General features: G+C 43.8%; 1 protein-coding gene across 1 annotated transcript; it reads right to left on the reverse strand.

Moving 5' to 3' along the window:
• Nucleotides 1-9267: 9267 nt before the first annotated feature.
• LOC140364881 (uncharacterized) lies at nucleotides 9268-15590 on the reverse strand. The gene is made up of 3 exons (XM_072451268.1): nucleotides 14142-15590; nucleotides 12613-12778; nucleotides 9268-10754 (listed from the first exon to the last, which is right to left on the reverse strand). Exons 1-3 carry the CDS (start codon nucleotides 15542-15544, stop codon nucleotides 9291-9293), a joined length of 3033 nt encoding a protein of 1010 aa, XP_072307369.1. The 5' UTR covers nucleotides 15545-15590; the 3' UTR covers nucleotides 9268-9290.
• Between the last annotated feature and the right edge of the window lie 2064 nt (nucleotides 15591-17654).

Here is a 17654-nt window from a genome sequence, read left to right on the forward strand (position 1 = left end):
TCATATTCCGTTGTTGTGGCGTGGTCCTTGCTAGTGAAATACCAATACAATTTTTAAAGTTTGTGGTTGTGCCGTGACGACATGTGGAAAAGTTCCAGCGGCACAAACAAAGCCTCTGTAGTTATAAAGCAACGTTCTCACCTCGCGTGTCCGGCTGGCTGTTTCAAAGCTAACACATAAAACATTACTCTCAGACACTTAGACGTAGGTACTGCTTTGGCCTCTAGAGGTGAACGTTTATGTGAATCTAGTTAACTGCGTCCAAATGTCAACGTAACAATGCAAAAAACCATACTGTACATACTATATTTCCATTTGAGGATTAAGTCATTGTTGAATATCTTTACTTTATGAATCCAGATGTTGTTTATGTTCCACTGGTGAAAGATAATCTTCATAAATACTTTGTACATTTACGTGTCCTTCTTGCTGTTTTGTGTCTTTACGATCGTTGGTTCTTAGCTCTGTCCCTCTTCTGTAACCACGGCATCCTTGTGTGTTCATTCATCTGGCAACTGTTACAAAGCCACGCGCTCCGAAGCCACTTTGAATACTCAGTACGTGACGCGGCGGGGAGTCACCACCTGCTCGTCTCCATGGAGATTATTGCCAAAAGATTTATGCATTTATTCAATTAAACATTGTTAAAAAGGCTTTGAATAACATTCTCACCGTCAGATCATGTGAGGTGAAGCGATAAAGAGTGCGATCTGAAGTATTAAAACTACTTCACCGTCTGAGATACTGAACTGGGATTAACAGTGTACTTTAGATTGCCTTTGGCCCTGGCATCCCAAATGTATACGAGTTTTTCTACAACTGTTTTTTATAAGTAATCCGTTTTTTTTATTATTTACTTCTTTGTCGAATCTGTTTTTGTACCTAATCTGTGTTTTGCCACAACGGAATTTCCCCATTGTGGGACAAATAAAGCTTATCTTATGACTTCAGAACTGTGCATTTGGGCCTCAAAATTCCTGCCATGGACACAACAAAACGATCTGGAAGTGGGAAGAAGACCATCACGAAGACAAACTGACCCAACCATCAAGAACTGCACCGACGTTTGAAAAAAGAAACACTAGAGTTTGCATTGCATTTGAAAATTAACACAATTGACAAGACTTTAAACAGGAATTTACTAGCAAGGCCCACGCCACAACAATGGAATATGAAAGAATGTTTATTGATAATAACAACAATGGAGACGACAAGAGATGCTGTGAATAGGCCTTATAAATAGGGCTTCTGGGGCGTGTTTACTGAGGGAGCAGAGGTTGAGGCGTGGTCCCGTTCCTGAACCCACGTTGACGATTAACATCTTCAACCACACAAATACGGTGGACGACGCGTTTAGGACCATTTTTAGACGTCCCGTGACACATACGTTTGTTTTCTGCGTTGTGTTCTACGTTTAATAATTATCATAATCATCATCATCGCAGTCGTAATAATTACAACATAGACATAACAAGCTCCGAATGAAATGTGATTAATGTTTTCCTAATCAACAAAATATGTTTGTGTTCAAGATGCAAACACACACAAATAATAATGAAGGAGATTTGCGAAGTTTGCAGGTTTATTCACGTAACATTGTGGACGTTAGGGCTCGTTAACTTTGTAAATCTTGTGTTGAAAAATTTAAAATGTACAATTTCAAAGCATTTTCTTGTTTTACAGTTGATAAAAGTAATATCGTTCGGCTTTACGGGGTTAAAAATGGTTTTGCATGACATTCATATCGTAGACTATTAGCAACATGATCACTTAGCGTCACTTAGCGTCACTTAGCATTGTAACTATTTAAACAAATTACCTCCACATTCATGGGCAAAAAAAACCCCAACAAAACCTCAACCGGGTTCATTTATGCAAGCTTATATTGTAATAAACCATGTAGAACAAAAGCTTTGGCTGTGATAAAACATGAGCCAAGTGTCAGCCTCATCCCGCTAAGTCCAAAACAAATAGCATCTGCTCCCGTTAATGCCGTCTCGTCTGCATCTGCGGCGAGTCCTGATCCCCGGCGGAACGACCCGAGCCCACCGCTGCAGATCATCTCACAAAACGACCACGCAGACGTCGCCATCGCCCACCGCATCCCGCCCCCCCGCCCGAACGAACAGACACGGCGTTTTAATCTGGGCCAGACGACGTGCTACGAGGGAATACCGGGATTTGCCTTTTTAATCTGACAGAATTTATTAGGTTTGACTCAAATTCATGTCAAGAGAGAAACATAGAGAAAAGAACGCGTTGCCTTTGTCCAACACGGAGAACAAAGCGCGGTAATGCATTATATATGGACTGCGGGGGGGGGGGGTTTCAAAGCAGCCACAGCCGCCAGAAAGAAATATGGATGTTAAAATGAGAAGAATTGCACTTTATTTTGTTTTTTACTACAATCGGATGTTGGTAACGCTCCGAGTTTTCACAAGATAGCGCCACCAAAGACAACATTTAGCTTTCAGAGGTACAACAGGTCTATAATGATGTATATGGACATAAGTGGGACATAAATGGGCTTGATATGTAATAGTAAGTATGACAAAATTGCAATGAATTTAGTCAAAAGACTATTTGTGACTGTAATTATGACAACTCAAACCCATATTCACATTTACACTCAATTTAAGACATGGAATTTATAGAGGACATTCATTTTTTCTTTTCTTTTTGTTGTGCATGTAGTTACACCAACGTCGTTTTATTTTTTAAAGGACTAACATATCATCATAACACATCATAACATATAATATCATATAACCTCACAACACAGCCTAGCCTAGTGTAACCAAACCTAACCTAGCCTAGCCTCATAACCTCATAACACAGCCTAGCCTAGCCTAATCTAGCCTAGCCTAACCTAACCTAGCCTAGCCTAGCCTAACCTAGCCTAGCCTAACCTCATAACCTCATAACCTAACATAAAGTGTAGTTACAGGTGAAGCTTGGGTCTTGGATGGACCAGGAAGAACAGAAGTGTTGCTGGTGCCACTTTATAATAACTACTTTAATTTGACAAAGCATGAGCCTTAACTATGGAGAAATGGTTTATTAAGCATGATTCAGGCTTAGTAACTAAAATATCAAGGTTAAGTTTAGGGTTAGAGTATGAGTTAAGTAGTTGCTAAGCCTGAATCTGTTTGTACATAATTAAGTCTTTGCTCATGCTTTGTTGATGCAGGAGTAAGTGTAGTTTCTGTGAAGTGTTAGCGTGTAGCTTGGGGGCGCTGTTGTTTAATTAACTATCGAGCCATTTCTACTTCCTATTGACCAGAAACATGTATTTCAAGTTGATGAAAAAGTTTTGCAAAATCCGACTTGTTAAATTGAGCAGCTGAAACAAGATAACTGATCATTAAAAAAGTGAAAATATGTAATAACAAATGTAGAACAAATCAGAAACAGTTTGTTGCCAGTCCTGTTTTACAACTTGACTTTATGTATGGAAAGCACACAGTACTTTGGTGTTTGAGCTCCATCTACTGGCAGCAGAGGGAATTACCAATGGGAGAAACAAACAAAAGCTAGCTTGCCCTGAAATGCTAACGTAGCAAGCACGCAGCTGGGACGAGCCTGATTTGAGGCAGAAACCCTCAGAATGTGTCTGGTGATGATTTAAGGACTTAAAACCAGCACAGGAGACATTCTTTTATGAAACTGAGTGTTTTCTGAAGCTCTATGAATCAAAAAAGCGCAAACGAAGCTAAATGCAACTCGAGGTATGTTTACGATAATGGAACGACCTTACGGTTCAACATTTGCATGATACGAGTCCTTTAAATGGGTCCGCGCTCATTAAAGCTTATTTATATTACCGCAAATCACATTTAACGTATAGTTGTCACAGCGTTGCCGGACGGATAATTATGTAGATTATATGAAACTCTGTGCGCTGACATGTGAAGCCAAAGGGCACCGGCTGTGTCAGGAGCACATTTAGTTTAATGAGGCTGTTCTTATTCTACAGCGGCGTAAAGACAGTTGTCCGCTGCATATGTCCTGGCGGCGGCGGCGGTGGACGTGGCGGTGGACGCGGCGGTGGACGCGGGCTACGGGACATGAATATGCATCGAACAAGTCACGTTGTCAACAAATCCGGAACGGAAAGCCGGTCTAATGCACACACGACTCAAGAAGCAGATGTATGTCACGAGAAGCAGGAAGTATATAAGGCCCCGCAGGAAGTATACTCACGTACAAGGCCCCACAGGAAGTATACTCAAGGCCCAGCAGGAAGTATAATCGCGTATGAGGCCCAGCAGGAAGTACACTCACGCACAAAGCCCCGCAGGAAGTATACTCACGTACGAGGCGCCGCAGGAAGTATACTCAAGGCCCAGCAGGAAGTATAATCGCGTATGAGGCCCAGCAGGAAGTACACTCACGCACAAAGCCCCGCAGGAAGTATACTCACGTACAAGGCCCCACAGGAAGTATACTCAAGGCCCAGCAGGAAGTATAATCGCGTATGAGGCCCAGCAGGAAGTACACTCACGCACAAAGCCCCGCAGGAAGTATACTCACGTACGAGGCGCCGCAGGAAGTATACTCACGTACGAGGCGCCGCAGGAAGTATACTCACGCACAAAGCCCCGCAGGAAGTATACTCACGTACGAGGCGCCGCAGGAAGTATACTCACGTACGAGGCGCCGCAGGAAGTATACTCACGTACGAGGCCCCGCAGGAAGTATACTTACGCACGAGGCGCCGTAGGAAGTATACTCACGTACGAGGCCCTGCAGGAAGTGTACTCACGTACAAGGCGCCGCAGGAACTACACTCACGTACGAGGCCCCACAGGAAGTATACTCAAGGCCCAGCAGGAAGTATAATCGCGTATGAGGCCCAGCAGGAAGTACACTCACGCACAAAGCCCCGCAGGAAGTATACTCACGTACGAGGCCCCGCAGGAAGTATACTCACGTACGAGGCGCCGCAGGAAGTATACTCACGTACGAGGCCCCGCAGGAAGTATAATCACGCACGAGGCGCCGTAGGAAGTATACTCACGTACGAGGCGCCGCAGGAAGTATACTCACGTACGAGGCCCCGCAGGAAGTATACTCACGCACGAGGCCCCGCAGGAAGTATACTCACGCACGAGGCCCCGCAGGAAGTATACTCACGCACGAGGCCCCGCAGGAAGTATACTCACGCACGAGGCCCCGCAGGAAGTATACTCACGCACGAGGCACCGCAGGAAGTATACTCACGCACGAGGCACCGCAGGAAGTATACTCACGCACGAGGCGCCGCAGGAAGTATACTCACGCACGAGGCGCCGCAGGAAGTATACTCACGCACGAGGCACCGCAGGAAGTATACTCACGCACGAGGCACCGCAGGAAGTATACTCACGCACGAGGCACCGCAGGAAGTATACTCACGCACGAGGCACCGCAGGAAGTATACTCACGCAAGTAAGTATAAGTACAGTACAGACCAAAAGTTTGGACACACCTTCTCATTCAAAGAGTTTTCTTTATTTTCATGACTATGAAAATTGTAGATTCGCACTGAAGGCATCAAAACTATTAGTTAACACTTGTGGAATTTTATTCTTAAAAAAAAGTGTGAAACAACTGAAAATATGTCTTATATTCTAGGTTCTTCAAAGTCGCCACCTTTAGCTTTGATTACTGCTTCGCACACTCTTGGCATTCTCTTGATGAGCTTCAAGAGGTCGTCTCATGAAATGCTCTTCCAACAGTCTTGAAGGATGCTTCGCACTTTAGGCCCTTTTGCCTTCACTCTGCGGTGTGTGTCCAAACTTTTGGTCTGTACTGTACATGTATATAAGTATAAATATTATATAATATAAGTCGCACACCGGCCAAAACTATGACTTATAGTCCAGAAAATACGGTAGTTTCTTAAGCATGATTCGGTCTTAGTAGCTACTTAACTAATACTCTAACCCTAAACCTAACCTTAAATAAGTACTTACTAAGGCTATAAAGTAGTACCAGCTACACTTCAGTTCTTCCTGGTACATCCAAGACCCAAGCTCAACTTGTAACTACACATTAATTACATCATATTAGGTCATTTATTATCATCAACACCTTTGCCGAGAGCAGGCTGAACCCGAACGGCGCCGCAGACTCTATCCCACGACTCGCACTCGAGCTTGAGCCGCCGCCCTCTTTTGTATGTGCGACCCGCCCCCGCCGGCCCGCTCCCCGAACCCGCCGCAAATTGGACAATCAGTGATGCTTATTCGACGGAGATGAGAGGACGGAGATGAGAAGACGGACACTCGGCATTATCCGCGGGGTAACGGGGGGGGGCGCCGCTTTGCTCTCCAATCAAAAACAGAGGGGCCACGGCTCATTTTCTCCTTCCCCCCGCGTTAATTAGCCCGCCAACGTCAAGGAGACGGGGTTACGTGCGATCGACGGCGTATACCGCCTCGCCGCTGACTTATGGAGCCTGCGCCGGTGTTTATCGTGCCACGTCGGCGCGATAAAAGGCGGCGTGTATATAAAAAGTGGATAAAGTCTTGGAGGTGATGGACAGGGGGGGCCTTGGGCGGGCGCGGCAGAGTGCAGTAAAAAACAGAGATGGCTCCATTGATCACGTCGCGACGGATTCGGCCGCGGGAGCCGAGGAGTGTCGCGGAGACAGATACGGAGCCAGGGGCCGTAGTTAAGGGCACTTAGCGAGCGTGACGGATGGAGTGGGCGAAGGGGGACTGTTTCAGAGGAGGTATAGAAGGGATTTGTGTAAGACGGGGGTCCTCAACCACTCAGCGTTGTCTATTTGTTCAACGGTTTCCTCGCGTTTTACTCTGAAGACGGTCAGGGCTGCAGAGAACGATTATTTTGTCACATTTGAGATCACAAAATGGTGTAAAAAGAACCGTTTATTCAAATGTGACGGGTGTAAAGCTGAAGTGAAGCAGCGTGAGGGCGTTTTGATCGACAATACGTGACTTTACTACACTTTTTATAATCAGAAACGCTAAATAGACATTTTTTGTGTCATTTTTGTTTAATTCTTGCTTTAACTGACGGTATCTCAATGATGAATGACTTGCGATTAATCGACTGACTTGTTTCAGCCCCAGAAAATATAGAGAAAATTAATCTGGTATAAATAAAAATGTTTGGGCGTTGTTTAGTCGCCTAAAGGGGGCGTACGCGAGCTCTCCAAACTATTCACTATCTCTACAAAGCAATCCGGGCTGGACAATGTATCAAATCCTAGATAATGATGATATTCAACATTTTACTGTAGAGTATATCGTTTTTATATGAGAAAACTATTCAAAAAGAGCTCAAAAATGAATAAATAAAAATATGGCGTAAACTTTCAAATAATAAGGGTGATATTACTGAACTTCTGTGACATTTCTCCGCAGCTAACACGTTTAATGACATTAATTGACATAATATTCAACAGCAGCAAAAAGGAAAGGTTTATTCAGATAAAAACTAAATATTACAACTTTATCACGTTTTAAAATGACTGACAAAACTGTTTATTTACAGAATTTATTTGAATAAAAAATATGTAATTTTTTTTATAAGTTTTGTAAGGTTTTTGTATTTTTTGGTGAAAACCGCCTGAGCACTCCAGCCTCAGTCGCGGGACACAATCCAACAGTGAGGAAACCAACGAGGAGGAAACGCCCTCGTAACCGTCGCTTTTGAAATCGAGCAGCTTTTTGACCGTGGTAGGGAGCAGCAGGAGCCACCATCGTTTTCAAGGCGGTTTGTGGCGCGAAAACGAGGAAATTCAGACAAAGAAACGACACGACCGACCGTCCAATTGGAAACGACGACCCTGGAACGCCTCGTCGCTTCACCGTCGCCCGCCAAACGCTTCCGTTGCGTTTTGGCTGTCCACACGTGTGGATTGGAGTCGTGGGCGTGCCAGTTGTGTCCAGGAACGCGTTTATCGAAGCTTAGATCGGGCGTATTGACCTTTCTGCGTTTCCATGTCAACGGCGGTCAGAGCAGCTCAACGTTGTGCTTTACAAAGCTTTAAAAATGCAGATATTTCAAGAGGACATAGAACGTAAACATCTAGTGATACTGAGGTATTTGGAGCGATTCCTGCATGTTTGAGTTGGTCCCGTGTGGCTCCGTTTGATTGGTCCTCGGAGCCCGGAACATTTCACAAAGTCAAAGTTTTTAAAGCAGATTTTTCAGAACTATTTTTAATCAATCCATTTATTTTCAATCCGTGTTTCTTTTCAGTATATTTTGTTTGCTTGAGAACAGAAGGTGAAGTCAAAACCTTTAGACCAGGCATGTCCAAACTACGGCCCGGGGGCCAAATGCGGCCCTCAAACTCATTCTGGTTGGCCCCCATCTTCCTGCTAAGTTGGTCCAAACAACAAACAAGTACTTTTTACTGTAAAATTGGAAAATGTAAATTATTTTGATGTTTTATCAATCTAATATGAATGTTCCAAGTCTTATTAAAGGTGTAAAAGCATCAAAACTATGTCAAATGCAACATTTTGAATTGTCGGGTTGTTTGTGGCCCTCTGCTCCGTATAAGTTTCAAAACGCCCCCGATTTAGACGCACAACACTGTATTTGGTTTGAGGCTTTCTTTTTTAGCACATTCACAAAGTACTTTTTACTTTTCAGTCCTGTTCAAACATGTAGTGCAGTAGAAAGTACAGAAACCTGCTTTTAATGTAGTGAAGGAAAAGTAAAAAGAATTCACTCTAAAATACCTAAAAAGTGCAGTACTTTTACTTTAGTACTTTGTTACTTTCCACCTCTGGATCAGACACAAGAGTTCAACAGCAGCAAAAAGGAAACGTTTATTCTGATAAAACTAAATATTTAAACTTCATCACGTTTTAAAATAAGTGACAAAACTGTTTATTTACAGCATTTATTTTAATACAAAATATATACTTTTCTAATACATTTTGTAAAGTTGTTTTTGTATTTTTTGCAGTTTAACATTTACATTTAAAACATTGAAAATTATTTACATTTTTACATTTTACAAAGATTAAACTGAGACAAAATGGTCCCAGAACATTCTGGAGTAAATCGTGAATGAATAACGAAAACAAAAAAACCGAACCAAGACGAAAACGTAATAAAATAAACGGTCAAAACGGTCAACAGAGTTTGCTTCCCCGCGCTCACCTCGCCGCCTTTAACCAAGCCACTAACGCAGGTGAGCGCTCTCCCCAATTAACCTTACACACACATCTTAGCCCCGCCCCCTACACAGCAGCGTCGTGCTCGTAACCAAGCGCGTGCACAAAAACCCAAATATGGCTCCTACAACTGTAAATGATTAAGTTTTAGTCGGTTTTAAGTCTTTCAGTGGAACATATTTTAATCTCTTTGGTTTTAGCGTCTCCAGCTTCACCAACAGAGAAATACGGGAACATTTTCTCTGTGAATCTTTCTTTATGAGAGCGGATCAGAGACATGTCCTCAGCGTCAGAGAAAGACACTTTCCCTTTGTCATAATCCAGTCGGACTCTGATCTTCTGAGGGCTTCGCTTTAGATTCACTGTTTTACCAACAACATAGTATTCTCCACTGTAATGACATAAACACCAGAATCCATATTCTGGAGTAACTTTTATCGCTCTCTTCCTGTCGACAGACTCCTTGACCACACCAATGAACCAGCTCGGATGGTCCCCGACCTCCACGTCCCACTGGTGTGAGCCGGAGCTGAAGCCCTCACAGCCCAGGACATCTGCATATTCAGTGAATCTCTCTGGATTTAAAGGGATCTGTTGTTGTTTAGTGTCTCCACGTCTCACTCCCCTCAGATCCTCAGACAGATAGAGCCATCTCTCTGCAGTGTTTGGGTCCAGAAGGACCGGACTGTAGTGGACCAGGGCCCTCATCTTGTCCCAGGCCTTGAAGCCCATGTTGCCCAGGACTTTGGCCTGGTTTATCAGGAGTCCTGGTCCCAGCTCTGGGCCGGGCTGTGAGAGCAGAGTCTGGGTGCTTTTGTGAGAGTGTCTGTACTCTCTGATAAAGTCCATGCTCTGTCTCTTCAGCTGCTCCTCCACAGTGAGGATGTTCTGCTCCAGAGTGGACAGTTCCTCCCTGATCTTCTGCAGCTGTGGTTCTATGGTCTGGGCCTGTCTGCTCTGCTCCTCTCTCAGCGCTCTGAGCACAGACTCCTCCTCCTGCTGGAGGAACCGGTGCAGCCGCTCAAACTCCGCCCTGATCTGCCGCTCACATTCCTTCACCTGTGTCTGGGCGTGACGGTTTATTTCCTCATGCTGTCGCTGTGAGGCTGAGGCCTGCTCTCTCCTCTGGGCCAAAGGCTGGAGCTGTGAGTGGAGCTGCTCCTTCAGTTCACTCACGGCTGAGTCCACAGACACCACCTTATGTCCAGAGTGAAGAGAGAACTCACATGCAGGACACAGAGGGCGACACTCGTCCAGGCAGAACAGAGGGCTCTGCTCTGGGTGTGAGCTGCAGAACTTCTCCCTCTCTCCTGCTGGAGCCGGCTCCTTCTTTGAAAAGGAAAGACTCAGTTTTTTCAGAGCAAAGTTCACACCTGGATGGTCTTTAGAGGATTTCCTGCGACACACGGGGCAGTTGTTGGTCTTGTTCTTGTCCCAGTAGTGGTGCAGACAGCTGGAGCAGAAGCTGTGGTTACAGCCCAGAGACACTGGCTCTTTAAAGGTCTCCAGACACACAGGACAGGTCAGGAAGTCCTCCACTGCAGAGATCTGCTCCATTTCAACTAAAGTCACACGACTCACAGCTCCGTGTCCTCCGTGTGCGACGCCCGGCTGCAGACTGACTCAACTCTTTCACTTCCTCTGAGTCATTCACACCTGAGAGTCTGAGCAGCAGCAGCAGGGGGCGCTGTTGGGACGTTCACTGGTTGTAACGTCTGTCAATTGTCCAAATTTTCCTCTGACATAAAGAAACTTAATTAGATTTGCTCAAAACATTGTGGTCAAAAGTCAAATCCACAAATGTTTCAGACTCTGATCATTTAGACCTGGAGTGTCCAGTCTTTATGTCTCCGACCATCTGACCACAGCACGACATCTGCAGATTCACCACAGACATTTCACCTGTTTCCATGACGTGGATTTAAAGTTGAAGGTTTTCTGTCTCACTTTGTCCTTGACCTGCTTCTGCTCAGCACCGAGCGCTCAGTTCCAGTGGCGGCTGGTGCTGTGAACTATAGGGGGCGCTATTTGACATTACTGTGTTTTTTTAATGTCCAAAAGTGAATTTTCCAACTCAACGTTTTCTCAGCGTTCTGGCGTCAAGGCGGGGCCGCTCTGGTGGCACAAGACATGACGTGTGACCACCGACGTCTTTGAACAATATCGCCATCTACAATCAAACAAATGCTAAGTAATTCTCCACGTTTATTACGGTTTAATACTAAATACACAAGGAAAAAGCATAATGTCTTCTTTTTTACAATGAAATACCTAGAAAAACATGCATGTACGAGCTCACCTCTCCACAGATCTGACATGGTGGTGGACCTACAGACCTACATTTTAGAGCTGAACGATTTTGGCAAATATCCAGTCGCAATTTTTTCTTACAAACGATTACGATTCGATTTCTGCTTTAATAGTTTGAATCTGTCACATTTCAAACACGTCAAAGTGAAATCTGAACTGTTAAATCAACACAAGAATCACACACATTTCAGAACGTGTTTGTCGAGGTCTCAAACACAGAGTTGGCAGGTTTTATTCATAATAAGACGGGATATTTTGTTCTTTGTTCTGGACTTAAATAACTGCAGATAATCAGGACCATTCAAATTATGATTTCATTTCCTGGAGTAACTTTGAAACTTTACTTCTACTTCTACTTGAGTCATATGTTTGATAGTGTAACAGTCTTAAATATGTACACGTTTTGGTTCCTCTTTAGCTTTAATTTGTTAATATTAAAGGGGAAATGTTTTTTGTACTTAGTTTGGAGCTGTAACATCAGTAGATCATCATTGTACATTTTGCTCGTTGTAAACTGCAATATTGATCTAAAACCGCTCAGTAATAGAAACAGGTTCATCCACTTCCTGTTCAAACTGCAGAACTGTTAAGCCCCGCCCTCTTTACACTGACCGTCACCGTAACAAGAAGTAAATCGTTTTTATTTGTTGTTGAAAAGATGCATTTTAGAACTCAGTCTTTCCAAATAATTGCAATGTGGGCGTGTCAATCCGGGGTTTTCGTCTGATTTTTAAAAGACATAAAGAGCGTGAATCCTTTAAAACAAAACTGTCTTTTAAACGTCATTGTTTTCTGTTTGTCTAAATGTCTTTTAAACGTGTCACGTGCTCAAATGCGTGCGCTGTTATGTCTTTACGTTGCCCCGCGTCGCCCTTGGAAGAGAAGTCTCCATCTCAACCTTGTTAAGTAAAGGTGAAGAAATAAGGGACGTGGGCGGGGATAGGGGGTAGGTGAAAACCGCCTGAGCACTCCAGCCTCAGTCGCGGGACACAATCCAACAGTGAGGAAACCAACGAGGAGGAAACGCCCTCGTAACCGTCGCTTTTGAAATCGAGCAGCTTTTTGACCGTGGTAGGGAGCAGCAGGAGCCACCATCGTTTTCAAGGCGGTTTGTGGCGCGAAAACGAGGAAATTCAGACAAAGAAACGACACGACCGACCGTCCAATTGGAAACGACGACCCTGGAACGCCTCGTCGCTTCACCGTCGCCCGCCAAACGCTTCCGTTGCGTTTTGGCTGTCCACACGTGTGGATTGGAGTCGTGGGCGTGCCAGTTGTGTCCAGGATGGCGTTTATCGAAGCTTAGATCGGGCGTATTGACCTTTCTGCGTTTCCATGTCAACGGCGGTCAGAGCAGCTCAACGTTGTGCTTTACAAAGCTTTAAAAATGCAGATATTTCAAGAGGACATAGAACGTAAACATCTTGTGATACTGAGGTATTTGGAGCGATTCGTGCATGTTTGAGTTGGTCCCGTGTGGCTCCGTTTGATTGGTCCTCGGAGCCCGGAACATTTCACAAAGTCAAAGTTTTTAAAGCAGATTTTTCAGAACTATTTTTCATCAATCCATTTATTTTCAATCCGTGTTTCTTTTCAGTATATTTTGTTTGCTTGAGAACAGAAGGTGAAGTCAAAACCTTTAGACCAGGCATGTCCAAACTACGGCCCGGGGGCCAAATGCGGCCCTCAAACTCATTTTGGTTGGGCCCCATCTTCCTGCTAAGTTGGTCCAAACAACAAACAAGTAGTACTTTTTACTGTAAAATTGGAAAATGTAAATTATTTTGATGTTTTATCAATCTAATATGAATGTTCCAAGTCTTATTAAAGGTGTAAAAGCATCAAAACTATGTCAAATGCAACATTTTGAATTGTCGGGTTGTTTGTGGCCCTCTGCTCCGTATAAGTTTCAAAACGCCCCCGATTTAGACGCACGACACTTTATTTGGTTTGAGGCTTTCTTTTTTAGCACATTCACAAAGTACTTTTTACTTTTCAGTCCTGTTCAAACATGTAGTGCAGTAGAAAGTACAGAAACCTGCTTTTAAATGTAGTGATGGAAAAGTAAAAAGAATTCACTCTAAGATACCTAAAAAGTGCAGTACTTTTACTTTTGTACTTTGTTACTTTCCACCTCTGGATCAGACACAAATGTCAAGAGTTCAACAGCAGCAAAAAGGAAACGTTTATTCAGATAAAAACAAAATATTACAACTTCATCACGTTTTAAAATAAGTGACAAAACTGTTTATTTACAGCATTTGTTTTAATACAAAATATATACTTTTTATAAGTTTTGTAAAGTTGTTTTTGTATTTTTGCAGTTTAACATTTACATTTAACACATTGAAAAGTATTTACATTTTTACATTTACAAAGATTAAACTGAGACAAAATGGTCCCAGAACATTCTGGAGTAAATCGTGAATGAATAACGAAAACAAAAAAACGGAACCAAGACGAAAACGTAATAAAATAAACGGTCAAAACGGTCAACAGAGTTTGCTTCCCCGCGCTCACCTCGCCGCCTTTAACCAAGCCACTAACGCAGGTGAGCGCTCTCCCCAATTAACCTTACACACACATCTTAGCCCCGCCCCCTACACAGCAGCGTCGTGCTCGTAACTAAGCGCGTGCACAAAAACCCAAATATGGCTCCTACAAATGTAAATGATTAAGTTTTAGTCGGTTTTAAGTCTTTCAGTGGAACATATTTTAATCTCTTTGGTTTTAGCGTCTCCAGCTTCACCAACAGAGAAAAACGGGAACATTTTCTCTGTGAATCTTTCTTTATGAGAGCAGATCAGAGACATGTCCTCAGCGTCAGAGAAAGACACTTTCCCTTTGTCATAATCCAGTCGGACTCTGATCTTCTGAGGGCTTCGCTTTAGATTCACAGTTTTACCAACAACATCAATGTATTTTCCACTGACAAGAGCTAAACACCAGAGTCCATATTCTGGAGTAACTTTTATCACTCTCTTCCTGTCGACAGACTCCTTGACCACACCAATGATCCAGCTCGGATGGTCCTCGACCTCCACGTCCCACTGGTGTGAGCCGGAGCTGAAGCCCTCACAGCCCAGGACAATGGTATAGTTAGTGAATCTCTCTGGATTTAAAGGGACCTTTTGTTTAGTGTCTCCACGTCTCACTCCCCTCAGATCCTCAGACAGATAGAGACTTCTTTTTGCAGTGTTTGGGTCCAGAAGGACCGGACTGTAGTGGACCAGGGCCCTCATCTTGTCCCAGGCCTTGAAGCCCATGTTGCCCAGGACTTTGGCCTGGTTTATCAGGAGTCCTGGTCCCAGCTCTGGGCCGGGCTGTGAGAGCAGAGTCTGGGTGCTTTTGTGAGAGTGTCTGTACTCTCTGATAAAGTCCATGCTCTGTCTCTTCAGCTGCTCCTCCACAGTGAGGATGTTCTGCTCCAGAGTGGACAGTTCCTCCCTGATCTTCTGCAGCTGTGGTTCTATGGTCTGGGCCTGTCTGCTCTGCTCCTCCCTCAGCGCTCTGAGCACAGACTCCTCCTCCTGCTGGAGGAACCGGTGCAGCCGCTCAAACTCCGCCCTGATCTGCCGCTCACATTCCTTCACCTGTGTCTGGGCGTGACGGTTTATTTCCTCATGCTGTCGCTGTGAGGCTGAGGCCTGCTCTCTCCTCTGGGCCAAAGGCTGGAGCTGTGAGTGGAGCTGCTCCTTCAGTTCACTCACGGCTGAGTCCACAGACACCACCTTATGTCCAGAGTGAAGAGAGAACTCACATGCAGGACACAGAGGGCGACACTCGTCCAGGCAGAACAGAGGGCTCTGCTCTGGGTGTGAGCTGCAGAACTTCTCCCTCTCTCCTGCTGGAGCCGGCTCCTTCTTTGAAAAGGAAAGACTCAGTTTTTTCAGAGCAAAGTTCACACCTGGTTCGTCTTTAGAGAATTTCCTGCGACACACGGGGCAGTTGTTGGTCTTGTTCTTGTCCCAGTAGTGGTGCAGACAGCTGGAGCAGAAGCTGTGGTTACAGCCCAGAGACACTGGCTCTTTAAAGGTCTCCAGACACACAGGACAGGTCAGGAAGTCCTCCACTGCAGAGATCTGCTCCATTTCAACTAAAGTCACACGACTCACAGCTCCGTGTCCTCCGTGTGCGACGCCCGGCTGCAGACTGACTCAACTCTTTCACTTCCTCTGAGTCATTCACACCTGAGAGTCTGAGCAGCAGCAGCAGGGGGCGCTGTTGGGACGTTCACTGGTTGTAACGTCTGTCAATTGACCAAATTTTCCTCTGATATAAAGAAACTTAATTAGATTTGCTCAAAATATTGTGGTCAAAAGTCAAATCCACAAATGTTTCAGACTCTGATCATTTAGACCTGGAGTGTCCAGTCTTTATGTCTCTGACCATCTGACCACAGCACGACATCTGCAGATTCACCACAGACATTTCACCTGTTTCCATCACGTGGATTTAAAGTTGAAGGTTTTCTGTCTCACTTTGTCCTTGACCTGCTTCTGCTCAACACCGAGCGCTCAGTTCCAGTGGCGGCTGGTGCTGTGAACTATAGGGGGCGCTATTTGACATTACCGTGTTTTTTTAATGTCCAAAAGTGAATTTGCCAACTCAACGTTTTCTCAGCGGTCTGGCGTCAAGGCGGGGCCGCTCTGGTGGCACAGGGTCAAGGTGGGGCCGCTCCGGTGACACAGGACGTGACGTGTGACCGCCGATGTCTTTGAACAATATCGCCATCTACAATCAAACAAATGCTGAGTAATTCTCCACGTTTATTATCGTTTAATACTTAATACACGAGGCAAAAAGCATAATGTCTTATTTTTTTACAGGTGCAATGAAATACCTAGAAAAAACATGTCTGCACGAGCTCACCTCTCCACAGATCTGACATGGTGGTGGACCTACAGTCGCAATTTTTTCTAACAAACGATTATTATTCGATTTCTGCTTTAATAGTTTGAATCTGTCACATTTCAAACACGTCAAAGTGAAATCTGAACTGTTAAATCAACACAAGAATCACACACATTTCAGAACGTGTTTGTCGAGGTCTCAAACACAGAGTTGGCAGGTTTTATTCATAATAAGACGGGATATTTTGTTCTTTGTTCTGGACTTAAATAACTGCAGATAATCAGGACCATTCAAATTATGATTTCATTTCCTGGAGTAACTTTGAAACTTTACTTCTACTTCTACTTGAGTCATATGTTTGATAGTGTAACAGTCTTAAATATGTACACGTTTTGGTTCCTCTTTAGCTTCAATTTGACAACATTAAAGGAGTCATATCGTTCTCGACATACTGCAAAAAATAACTGAGTAACTGTGCATCCGGCCTAAACTACACACTAAAAAGTACTTTGAAACATGTTTTTGTCGCACATAAAATTCTCTCCATTCTGCTGTGGTCCAGATAAATTATTTTAAATCACAATAAAATAATCAGTCAACCAATAAAAACAAATACAGAGCCGCTCGATGAATCTGGCAGTGACTAAACAACAAAAGGCAAAGAAATATCAATTTAAACCTGTCAAAACGACTCAAACTATTGGTGTTTTATATTCAACACAGCAAATAAGACTGTTTTACTAAAGTGCAGCCCGGTTAAATCAATGTTAAATCAAACTAAACCGTGTCTGGCTCTCAAATAAATAAAATCCTCTGCATTTCCAGTTTGTGCAACGTAGTTTCTCCGATTATTAATTCCCATTCGGCTTTGAGCGGAGCGGACAGTAATAATGAGACTTTGTGGAAATTGAATCGTGCCCGTTTTCGCCGTTAACGCTTTTGAGCGTGGAACAGAATTGTCCTTTTTACGATACCGTCTTCCCGAGCGAGACAGGAATCTTTGTTTATTATTGTCCGACAAAAGGGCAGAAGAGGAGCCATTTATTTATTTTAATATTAAGTTTGAGAGAGAAATGAAGTGGTTTTAGTTTTCTGAAGTATCTGTACCAACAAAGTTTTGTTCCAAGACAATAAAGGTGACACAGGAGGAAAAGCAACGTGTTTGTACACAAATACACAACTATTTGTAGACTTTATTTGGTTTTGGACTTAAAATGACGTATGACAGATTTTTACGATTGTCTAATTTTGACTTTATTTGGTGTATTTATACCTGTTTATACCTATAAATTAAAGTTTTATACCAATCGAGCAGGTATTTGTGGAAAAATGTTGAAAAATCTGTAG

This window comes from Eucyclogobius newberryi, unplaced genomic scaffold (genome assembly GCF_026437365.1).
Source record: "Eucyclogobius newberryi isolate DKJ021-1_F unplaced genomic scaffold, fEucNew1.0.hap1 SCAF_18, whole genome shotgun sequence".
Classification (NCBI taxonomy): domain Eukaryota; kingdom Metazoa; phylum Chordata; class Actinopteri; order Gobiiformes; family Gobiidae; genus Eucyclogobius; species Eucyclogobius newberryi.